Below are 12506 nucleotides of genomic sequence, written 5' to 3'. Positions count from 1 at the left end.
AAATGACAGAACGAGCTTTTAACCGAGATGATGCAGATTCAAACCAACCTCCCCCTCCTCCTCGTGCACACGCCCTCTCATTTCCAGAACGATTCCTTGTTATGACATCCCTGTAAAAGACATCCACAGAGGTCTCTCACCTCGACGCTAAATTCAATGTAATGAATGCAGAGCTCAGCTTGAAAAAGAGGCCAACAGTTTAGCAATTTCTGCTGCTTGCGACAGGCCTGATGACTAATTCCCATATTTAAATGTGAACGGGCAAAGCTGGCCCATTTGACGGCAGCCAAGCGCATTTTATCAGGTCAGAAAGACATCAATAGCACCGGGGGTAGGAGGTGACTGAAACTGTTTAACTGTGCAAAACTCTGTGAAAAAGAGAATTTGGAAACGCTCTGAAAGTTTGGAAAGCGCGCCGTTGAAAACATACACGAGCAGGTTTTTTGTGCATTATTGTACGTCTTGTCTCTTTATATCAGTTTACAAGAGTTACCACTTGAAAGCGTAGTCCTAAGTCAGCCCTGTTCATTATTTCTCGACCTCTTGACATTGCAGGTGCAGATCCGAAAAGCAGCCATTCTCCTCTCATCGTCTCTTTATGGAGTGATTAAATTCTGCATGAACAACATCAAACTGCGTGACACATGAGTTAAAAGCTCACTGGAGGATGCGCACTGTAAAAAGTGAAAAGTTGGATCAACTTAAAAATTACTTTCATTTGTTACAGCTAAAAACTTTCTCCTAAAGTGAAATTTTAAGTTGAAAAGACTTACATTTTTTGTGTTACCAATTAAAGTATTTTTTTTTACTTTTCACTTTTTACAGTTCAACTGACTTTTAAGTTTTTAAAGTGTTCAGCCCTTGATTATATCTTGCTGTCTTATAGTTTTTGTGAGACGGTGGTGTTGGGATGTCTGAAAAGTATTATAAGCCGTTTTTGTCTGCATCACGCGCAAAGCGAATAAAAGCGTGACCGCATTTAACTGCAGGTGGACAGGGCTGATCTTACAAGGTCATGATCGATGGCTCTAACTAAAGTCCCATCAAACACCACACACACACATTGAAAAGTTATTCCTAATCGGTGTAGCTATTCCAAACCTATTTTCAAAGAGATCGTACTGAACTCAAAATGTAAAAGCAGCAACACAAGCAAACTGGTCGTTTTCTATACCAAGTTAAAAATAAAATAATAAGAAAAACTATTTTAAACATCAAACACGACTTTTTTAGTTTTGTTAAACGTATCCAAAAACGAATCCAAAGATTTCCACATAAAATGTATAGACTGTAAATGTATAAACATTTAATCTTTTTTTAAATTATTATTTTTTTTTGATCGAGCTTTTACTTTATGCGATTTTAAGAAGTCTGAACTTGAACAAAAATATTTCAGTAGCTATAAAATGATAAACTGAGATACGCTGTGAGGCACTTCCACAGGCGGATTAATTCGTAAATGTAAATTTGTATGATCGTTAATGTATTATTTGTTTAATTTTTAAACATTGCCTTAAACTGTGGTTGAATTGTGCTTTTGATATTTTTATCGGTGTAAAATATCAAGTTTAAAACTCGTTTAAAGTTTGTAGACGCGCTGCGAGCCACGCGATTCCCAAGAAGCTCTCATTGAGAGGCCACGTGTCCGTTTCCAAAGCCTCTCCAACTTAACCACCTCCATTGTACGTCTAACCCAGATCGGCAGCGTCCCTCCACATAAAGGGATTTGCAATTTCAAGATATTCCAGCTTAAATGTTTTTGACAGTTCCCTCGCTTTTGCCTCGGCCCGCTTATTTTAACTGTGCCAAATGGGTCACCTTGGGTAGCTGTCTGCGCGCAAAGGGCTTTTGCGCGCATTCACTCCGAATTTTTTTCCAACTTTCCTTGACAGGGAAACCAGCTGCTGGTCGTGAAAAGACGGCTTATTAATTGTCCTTTGTCATGCAGAATTGCTTGATTTCTAAAGAAACATACAAAGGCTCTTTTTCAGGATTCAAGTATTTTGTTTCGTGCGCATTTTCAACTCATCGAATCAGCTGCAGCGCCTCACCGTCTACCAGACTCAGGTACTGACGGCCTGCCTCTTTTGTCCGCTTTTAATGCTCTTGTAAATCGGGCAGACTGATTTGTTACAAGCTGCTCTTTTAATCTGATAGATAAGAGACAAGTCTAAGAAAAGCCGTAAATGAAAAATTAGTTAGAAGAAAGACAAGGGCGAGTCTGCTAGATGGGGGTCTGTTGACTCAAGCGGCCCTCGAGCGTCAGGCAAGCCCTCTCAGCAGCCCCTGTCAGGGTCACGTCAACAATTCGCCTTTCTTCCCCTAAAAAGACACTGTAGCCCTTTTCTTGCTTCAATGAATTGATCGGCGCAAAATTAAGAATAAATAAATTGAAAATTTTGAGCACCATGCAGGCTTAGGACTCCCCCAGGGCGCGTACCCGCGGGCTATTGAATGGATAAAGGACGCTTTTTTCAGAGGACGCACGGTGCAAAATAGGACTGTATGGTGTAATTAACAAAATAGTCTAATCCTATATCTTAACAAATGCAAATATTAGAGTTTTGTTAAAATGTTTAAGTGAACAATTAAAGGAGAGTTTGCGAGAGCGGCCTCGTATTCCGACGACTCGTGACTCTGACCGTTTAGCAAATCACTGAAGCTTTTGTTGAAACCGAGTGCTGATAATAGTTCGCCGTAAAAGCTGATAAAATTTAAAAACCATTTTTAATTATTTAACGTTTAAAGCCTCGTGATGGTTACGTGGGCGCAAGGGCGCGCGTATCAGAATATATAAACGGGTATTATAGTCTGATGCTGCAAACAAAGTCCAGTTACGTTGTGCCTGAATAAGGTGAATAAAAATATAAAGATAATATTAAGAAAAGTGACTATTTGTGCATTTTTGGAACACGTAGACCTGATGTTTTTTTACGCTTAAAATTAATACAATCATGATTTTTCGTTGTGATTTTTTTTTTGGACACATTTAGCCTACCGAAACTTATAAACATTTATAAAATTTTAAATTAATATCATAAGTGCATTACCTTGCCGCCTCTTTATTTATCCACTATAAAATATGCATCAAATGATCGTTTTCGTAAAATCGGCCGAGATCAAATGAAAAGGCAAAAAGACAACATCGCCAAATGCGCGCCCCCAGCCCTTTTAAATAAATTAAAATACAAACATCGATTAATCTGTCTGTTTGATTCGCATATTTTATTCATTTGCGTATTATTGTCTGTGCATTAATACACTACTTGGGGTTTTATTAACCCGCTCTCACGAGACTGTTAAGAACCGTGAGCTAAAGGGCTCAGTGTTTAACGGAGAGGCCCCATACACGCGGGACACCAGGCGCTTTCAGCTGCGTCCCCTGGGAATCTCCGTGGAACCAGATGAATACTCGGCTCTTTGGACTTCTTGACGGAGATCGGTCCTGATGCACTTGAGTTGTAAAAGAGCTAGAGCACGAAGACCCTGTGATTCATACTCTCAAGAGACCCAATATCTCACCACGACTTGGTTTTATAAAATGTATTACAAATGTCATCATTTAATTATAACTTTATATTCATATCCTTTATAAATTGTTACTTACCTTATGGTCATTCTAGCCTTATAGTAATGGAGCTTCATATATCCTGCTTTAAAGACTTTCTTAATGTTTATGGCATGCGCTCCACACGCGAGTCTTGTCTTAGTAAGCATTCAATTGCGTACAAATTGCGAAGACAATTGTTGGCTCTAAAATAAATTATTTTTTTAAAATGTTTGACTTTTTTCATTTAACACATTTGAATTGAAATATGTTCTCCAAAAACGTTCAGGTTCAGTCAAACGCGATGCAACCATTTAGCTTACTCTTAGTCTCACTTAGTCGTGCATTCATGTTTAATGTTGTCATGTGTATATTTTGCACATGTCTTTGTATGTTTGTCTGTAATTCTGTATTTTGGAAACGTCCACCATTGCACAGAGTTAAAATTGGTTCTTTATATTTATTTCACTTATTTAAATTAATTTCAATAATCCAACGCTTATCGACCGTTTCAAAATTACGCACGTAACAGGTGCTGCACAATGTTTTTATTCAGTCGTTATTAAAAACAATATAGGCGTACAACATCTTAATTGTTACATATAGTTCTCGAATTGGTACCCATAATGTTGCAAAATAGGGCATGCCTACAAAACTGAGACCATCCATCATTAGAAGGCTTAATGAATAAAGGAAGTTAGTTTGAAACTGATATCTTCTCCCAGCTCAAGGACGTGATGTCTGGGTGGCGTGCTTGTACAACAGACAACAGGCAACATTTTGTCACTAAGAAATATTCTTTATTTTCAGTTTTAAGATTTTTAAATAAATAAATATTCTCATTACAATAAAAGTACAATAACAAATTCTGTCACTCAAGTGACACTAGTTAACGTTCGTCGTCCCGAATACATCCCATATTTCTATTCCGTCCCAAAATGATGTGCTTAAAGCTACCCTGTACTCACCACTCATAAAATACAAAGGAAAACGGTATTCAATATCCAAAATGTAATTAAACAGTAAGTATTTTTCATTTTGGAACGTTTGATTACACAAATATGGAAAACTTGTGGTAACAGGAAAGGATTTTGGATGCGTTTTCAGAAACAAACAAACAAACAAACAAACAAACAAGATGTATACAATGTATACAAATATACAACATTAAAGGGATGCGCAGACCCCGAACATATATAACGATTTTTTTATCTTTCTGGCTATTTACAGATGACGGCGCACGCAGGAATACCGTCGCTTTTTGGCTGCATTGAAGATTCCACAGGTGTGGCATTAAGGTGAGTCTTTTGAGGTGAGCTTAATAAGAGTTTATGGGCTAACGGACAGATCTCCATCCTCTTTCTCCGATGTTGGTGGTGACATGGGCAGGTCATCCTCTTCCTCGGAGCACCGGACGGAGGAAAGAGACGACGAACACTTGCAGTTATGGGCTCCCGTTCTGTGAGAACCACTTTTGCCTTCTTTTTTGTGCTTGACGCGTCGGTTCTGGAACCAGATCTTGACCTGCTTCTCGGAGAGGTTGAGGTAAGTTGCGATTTCTATGCGCCGAAGTCTTGACAGGTACATGTTGGACGTGAACTCCCTCTCCAACTCAAGGAGTTGCGTACTGGTGAACGCGGTGCGCATGCGCTTGCTGCTATGAAGTTGGTTGCTGTTATTATCTGTTGAAGAGAAATATAAGTTTTAGCTACATATATGGATGATGGGTTTAATGCATTTAGTGGTTTTAAACGTATATCATTGCAAGACGCTGGACTCACCTATGGATATGCAGTGGAACTGTCGCGGATCTGGCACTGGATACGTGGCTTGGTATAACCCCGAGCCGCTGTTCAGATTTACACCGCCAGAAGTGGAGTGCTGCCTGGATAGCGCGGAGTGACAATACTGTGCGCCGAAGGAGGGAAAAGATGCCTTGATGAGCGGCAGCGCTGGAGGCGACGGGTGCAGGTGAGACGCGGTGACGCACAGCGGGCAAAAGCACAACAGACCCGCCTTGCGAGAGTGACAGGAGCCGCCAGAGAGGCCGTGGAGTGGATGCGACGGATGCACCGCGTATGGAAATAACGGAGGACTGGTCTCTCTTCCTTTCTCCCCGTTCTCCCTCAAAATCAAGGAATCCACTAGGAAAGATCTTGGCATGTTTACAGCACAGCGTTTCTTCACTCAAAAGGTCTAAGAGCTAGAAAAAGTTTCTATTGGTCAGTCGTGTTCCGTAGCGAAGGCTGGACGGCAGAATGATGCTGAGGAGAAAACGTTCCTGCTTAAATAGTTGGAGAGACAGTTTGTCCATGTGACGGTTACGCTACTAGCGGCTGAGAGCCCTCAATAGGGTTTTGTGCCTTTTCTCTTGGCATTCACTCTGCACGCTTCCCTATTATTTCACTTGTTAACTAAATGAACTGCACAATGTAGTCTATTCTTGTCAGCCCCACCCACACTGCAAGAGGCGGTACTGCCCCTTCTCCCTTTTAAAATTTCCCCTCCTTTTATACTATTACTCTTTAGTGTCGTTTTTAAACTTTATTTTCTTTCTCACTCGCTCGCATGGAGACTATTGCTCTTTTAATTATTTCATTCAGATAGGCTCGTCGTTTGTTCCCCGGGTGCGTATTTACGCAGACATAGAGACTTATTAGACATTCGGTGCATATGACTGATGTCACAGGGCTCAGTCCACCTGCAGCTCTGGCCATTATTAACTATCATAACAATTATAGACCATACTGAGAAAGCGTCCCACGAGTATTGGGAATGCGTTATTTACACGTGATTTGTTTTAGCCTAATCGAATGTTTTGACAACTGCACAGGAAGGGGTTTCTTTTTTGAAAGTACTCTTCTTTCACAAAACTTAGATGTTTTAGTTTTTTGCTATTTGAATTTAAATGTTTTTACTTTGTAACTCAATTTGTAGAGCATGGCTTCAGCAACGCAAAGTTTGTGGGCCTTTGGATTCCCACGGAACGCGCGTGCTAATTTGAAGCAAAATTATCCGAGCATTTTAAATCTGTTTACCATACGATATTTCAAGATATTAGGTCCGTGCACCCGTATCTATTTAGAGGGCAAACGTGTCATTACTAGTCTATGGAAAAAAAAGACGCGTCACCATCTCAAAGCGATGAGGTTAGAAAACAGTGATTAATTCCTGCGCGCGGGCCCCCGCCGAGTCCGGGAAGGAATATATAAAAATAACCAGGTTTTCACTCTCCCAGCCCTTATTGAATGTCATTGTGGAGAGTTTTCAATGCGAGAGAGAAAGGGTCGAATTAAAGTGTGTGACAGCGGCGGACAAAGTGGCACAAAGCCGACTCTGTCACTGAGGTCCCGAATGCGCGCGAGTGAAAGCCCCTGCCCGCCGCGCCCTGATTGAATTAAGTAATAGGAAAAACATTTTCTTTCACTTCAGCTTTGCTAAACAAGATGTTCAAAGGGAAAGAGACTACTAATGTGTGAGTAAACAGCGAAATGTGGGTTTAATGTTCTGTTTTCAGTGCGTTTTTATTACTTAACAAAACATATATTGCATTGATAACCAAAACAAATATTAATTAAAATGCAATAAACCAATTTCGGGAACGACACTGTTATCTAATAATCACCAGGCTATATGAGCAAATAAATATTTGTCACATCAGATTTAAACCACTTTTTTGTCAAAAGAACTGAATACTCGACTGAGACTGGTTTTCCCAAGTTGTTGTAAACCCATTTATGTCACCGAATCGTATGAAGCCACTGTCGCCTTAAATGCTTGCTGCTTAATTGGTGTTTAAAAGACATTTAATATCCAATAGTTATATCAGTTTGACTAGACACTGTTGAATTAGGAAAAACAAATGCGTCGAGCTGCTGGAAACTAACACATTTTGAAACATCGACAGTGTTACTGAACTGAATAGTATCAATATTTAAATTAATTCGAGCTGAATTGCTGTCTATTGTCTTTTGAGAAGTTGTTACCATTAAGTGCGTAAAGTATTCAACATTTAAACGATCTTTTTATTTACAATAAATAGCAAGTTCAGTAACTTTACTGTAAAACAAAAATCTGTTTATATAAATAAAGTTGACTTGACTTCTTTTTTTAGGAGTTGTGGGTAAGTTTACCCATCTGACGTCCTGTTCTTCCTAACGCATGGTTAGTTTTTCCACTGCTAAAATGCAAAAAATATAGAATTTATAAAAGGAGTGTTTGCAGTGAAAGCTTTTTGGATTTACGCTAATGCACACCACGGTGTGTAGACATAATGAAGGTAACCAAAACGCGCGCCCGTGCGTCTGCCCGGTGGCTGCGTTTACGCGTATCTGCGCATGACCTGCACACCCGTCCAACTAAAACCTATCCGGGTAGCACTGATGGTCCTTGACAACTGTAACAATTATTTCTGCCCTCGTACTGTATATGGCCCGAACCGAGCCGACTCTCGTAATAGTCAGCTCTTGTGTTCAGAACCGAGCCGGTAATGGGCTGTATAGACTCCAGCCATTTGTTTTATTTTCCTGAAAATGGCAAGGGACCCTCGTCCATTCCTCCCTCCATTCCCACCACATCTCACTCCACTGGAATCACCACTCGACTCGCATAAAGGCTATAATTTGGTCGCAACTTTACAGCGCGTAATAGTGGGTCTTTACCGGACAAATTAGGAGCAATTAAACCCTTAAACAAGCGACAGGTACAGAGTCACAGTGACAGGAGCCTGTTATCCGATAGAGACTGAAAGAGGGATGCCGAGATAAAACCTTTTATTTTTCTCCACACCGCATGCCAGGCGCTCGCCATTAAGCACTACTCGTCTCCATACCAGACCTTGTTTTATTTCAAGTCCATAATTACCAAATGGCTTGATTATGTTATTATAATATAACGCAGACTTAATATCAAGACATTTTACCTTATTTTGGTAACATCAATTACAACCATTAGAGTCTCGTGGGAATTGGTAATTCAAACCCATTTTTATTGCTTAGGGGAACTCCTTGTCTCAAGCTCGTCTCTGGTTATTTTCCTTAAAATTTCTTGAGAGAAACATAAATAGCAGAAAGTGGATAATTTGTGGTAGAATTTAGTGGTGGTTGTTTACTGTAAAATCTCAACATTTTGCTGGGTTATTTTTAACCCAACGCTGGGTAAATATTGGACAGAACACATGTTGGGTTTATAAATAAACCAATGCTGGGTTGTTTCAATTCATGGTTAGCACCATCCCAGCATAGGTTTAATTATAACATACCATGTGTTTTGTCCAACAATTACCCATCATTGGGTTAAAAATAACCCAGCGGATTTTAGAGTGTTGTTTGTCGATTCGTGTCCAGAAAAACTCTGGTTAGATTGAGATCTCTTCTGAACTTCAAGAGGAGCAGGTCTTTTGTTTATTTAGTACAATATGATTCAAATAGGTTTGACTTTTCATCAGAAAAACTGGCAACATTGCTCCTAAAATAAGAAGAACCATTTTTGGTTCCCCAATAACTATTTAGTCAAGTAACTATTTCTGTTTAAACTTTTTATAGTCTGTAGAATTTTTATCCATATCAAAGAACATTTAGTGAAGGCCATGTGGGTGTTAAATAGTCCAACCATACAGCACAATAGGAAGCTTTATTAGTCTTCTGTTATGAATCTATTTATCAATCGAGAACAGATGATGTCATTGTGGTTGCCATGGTGAAGCACCTGTGATCTCTTCATAAGAGAATGAGCTCTTCTTCTCAGGGAAGCTCATCCTTATTTGTACACTCAACTGGAGACCGACAAATAAGTTTGACCTCCACACAGGAGACTGAGACTCAGACTGCCCTCCAGAGGTGTCAGCTTTAAGTGCAGGCAATCTGTTGCGTCACGTCTAATCTGTTTCCATGCAATTATTATTTAACACTGTAGACTAAAACTAAATATACAGAACAGTGGTGAGAAATTATATTCCGAGTCATTTGTTTATATTTACTATTTTCTGCACATAAAGAACATTCTGTAAAAATGTAATCTTTATATCTTTAATATTGACATATCAAAGGTTGAAATCACATTTTGATGCTCCTATTCTCAGATTTGAGAGTTTTTAATGCACAATATATTTTATTTTAATTTATTTATATTAATATAATTAATATATATAGAGACACAACCTTTAAAAACTACTTTCTTGCATATTTTTTTAATGTAGATACATTGTAAGCTAGCAAAAAAATCTTTTAACTCAAGTATGTGTAGTTTTTTGTTAAATAAATTCATGTTCAAATAAAAATAAATTCCAAGTAAAATGGCCTAAATGGATTATACTCCAAGCATAGCTTTAGCTCCAATGATAAATATTTCATGGTTAAAATGTCAAACTGAAAGAAGTGTACGGGCCTTGATAATCTCTGTCCTTATGAATTTATATCTGATCCTTAACAAAAGTCTGAATATCAATAAAAAAAACCTGTTTAGCATCTCGAGTCCAGCCTGAGGCAAGTCCTGAGATGTTGTTTTGTTCTGCTGGCCTGCAGCTGCTATATTCACCAGGCTTCTCTTTCATTGCATTTGTTTTCTCTCCTCTCAATTGTGAGTAATAAAATAAAATTAAGTGAGCATTAAGTTCATTGGGTTTGGGGTCAATGGCTTCCGTATGGTGTGAATTATTCATGGTCGGAGACTGTGTTAGTTAGAGACAGGTTGAAGTGCGTCCTGGTCCTGTCGCCCCCGCTCGCCTGTATGGAGGGATCTGTCATGAGCTAACAGTGAAACGGGATTTAAAGTCCCATTGGGATTTGCCGGACGGGGCGCTGTGGCCGTCTGCGGGTCCCCCTCTTAGATTTAGCCTGGGGCTATGACACGGACTGCAGATTCCCCTGCTGCTTTTTTAAGTGAAACATGCTGAATGGCCCTCGGTATCTTTTGCATTCTGCTCAGCCACCAGCCCTAGTCACAGGTCTTTATATAGAATTGAAAGACTAGTGATAAATTAAATGCTGTGTATTGGGGCTAATGAGTTATTACAGAAATGCTTTGTATACTTTTTTAAATACACTGCTGACGTATCATTTCATTTATGGATGATGCATATGTTGTGTCTGTAAAACTTGAATCAGTGTGCATTGGGAAAAGCGCTGTGGAAATTAAACTGATTAAATTGATTTGAAGCACAAATTATATGTACATATACATTGTCACCTTAATAATGCGATGGCAACAAATTCTACTAGCAACACATTTATCTGTGAATGAGTCATTTTCATTTTGATTAAGTACAGTATGAGAGAGAGTCGTCCTTTTTATTTAACACCAAAACCGCAAACAATGCAGACAATATTTTATGAGCCCGTGGACTTCTGAAGCTTTCAATTAAAATCCATTCTCATGGAAAAGTGAGTGTTTTATGCATTAGGCATACAGAGCTCGCTGCACCTTAAAACTGTGTCCATCTCATTGCATGACATAACAAACATTCAAATCAGATGGCAAAAAAAAAACTTAAAAAAAACTTTATTTAAGTTTGATAAAGTAAACAATGAAACAAAAGAAAAGTTACAGTTGACAGAATAAAGTACTTTGACAGGTTGTGGTTGTCATGTTAATGTGCTGACCTACACCTTTGGTCTGAACTTGAGGGCCAACTGGCTTCATACACCCACCAACATTTACTTCGGGACAGCTGGTGAAAAGCGCTTTCAGACTTTAAAAACATTTTTTTACATTAAATTGGCATTGAGAAAATGTTTAGCACTGCTTTTATATTCTGTTATCTAATGCAGGGGTTTTAAACTTTATGATGCCAAGGACCCACAAATATGATGAACCATTTGTGAGGGACTCCTACCTAATTTTTTCTTATACAGTGCCCTTTATCTCGCTTATTGGGGTTTATAAGGCAGGATTAAAGCTAGTTTATATTTATATATTTGTTATGATATATATATATATATATACATACACACACACACACACACACACACACTAGAAAGACAAAAAAAATATGTAAATGATTCCAAAATGTATAGCAAGAAATAAGAGATAAATACCTGATAAATAAATTGTGCAATTTTCTTTGGCTTTTGTCTCTGAAATTTTCTGGGGACCCCCAGAACCCTCTGAAGGCCCCCTGGGGCCATGTGCATCACGTGTCTTGTAGATCCCTGCATCCGACAGGCTAAGCCCATTTGGGCCGGTCTCGGGACGTTTTTTTTGTTTACATGCTCGCGCTTATTTTATCGTCTCTCCTCATTGTGTGTGTTTGTTTGCATGTGTAGCAGAGACAGCGCGCATCTGAGAGAGCTTAAAAGTGATTGATATTGGTCTCGGGTCAGGTCGGGTTCGGGCTGAAAAAATTGCAGGTATTGTCGGGATGGGGTCGGGTAGGGCTTGAACAATACGGGCCGGGTTAGGGCTGGAGTTTTTGGCCCTTGCAGGGCTCTAGTGTCTTTTCATAATAAGTGCCTGCTACACACGCGTCTAAAGGGTTTATGATAAAAGAGACGCTCGCGTTTGCCAGATACTCGCATAATCTCATGCATAATCAGAGTTTAGTGTTAATTGAGTGTTTTGCGAGTATTTTGTGAATGTGAGCGTCTCTTTTACAGGGCTTTGAACATGAGTTTTTCCCAATTGGGTCTTTCCGAACAGAAACAGTATTTTAACCTTTCCGGTTTTCGGTTCAACCCTAAAATTGATGTTCCTGAACCGGTTAGAACAAAAAATAAAGTTGCCGAACCAGTTAATAACGTTCCATGTCAGCTGTGGGACATAAATATAAGTAGGCTGATCCTTAGGACATTAAACTCTAAGTCTAAGTAAAAACTAAGTCTCTATCTTCTCTTCTATTGAACATTAAAAAAGGCAACATTATGTAAGCGGAATAACTGTAACTCTGACATGCCTACAATTGTTGAGTGCACTTAAACACGCGAGCATACACACAGACGGAGGATGAATTCCAAACGGCGTTTCG

At 39.2% G+C, this 12506-nt stretch overlaps 1 protein-coding gene across 1 annotated transcript; it reads right to left on the bottom strand.

Annotated features, from left to right (window-relative positions):
• Nucleotides 1-4162: 4162 nt before the first annotated feature.
• gsx1 (GS homeobox 1) lies at nucleotides 4163-5926 on the bottom strand. Its single transcript, XM_065284446.1, has 2 exons — nucleotides 5329-5926; nucleotides 4163-5229 (listed from the first exon to the last, which is right to left on the bottom strand). Exons 1-2 carry the CDS (start codon nucleotides 5708-5710, stop codon nucleotides 4877-4879), a joined length of 735 nt encoding a protein of 244 aa, XP_065140518.1. The 5' UTR covers nucleotides 5711-5926; the 3' UTR covers nucleotides 4163-4876.
• Between the last annotated feature and the right edge of the window lie 6580 nt (nucleotides 5927-12506).

Source organism: Paramisgurnus dabryanus, chromosome 5 (genome assembly GCF_030506205.2).
Source record: "Paramisgurnus dabryanus chromosome 5, PD_genome_1.1, whole genome shotgun sequence".
Lineage (NCBI taxonomy): Eukaryota > Metazoa > Chordata > Actinopteri > Cypriniformes > Cobitidae > Paramisgurnus > Paramisgurnus dabryanus.
The sequence above is the reverse complement of the archived record's forward strand: the minus strand, read 5'-3'. Positions and strand labels throughout refer to the sequence as shown.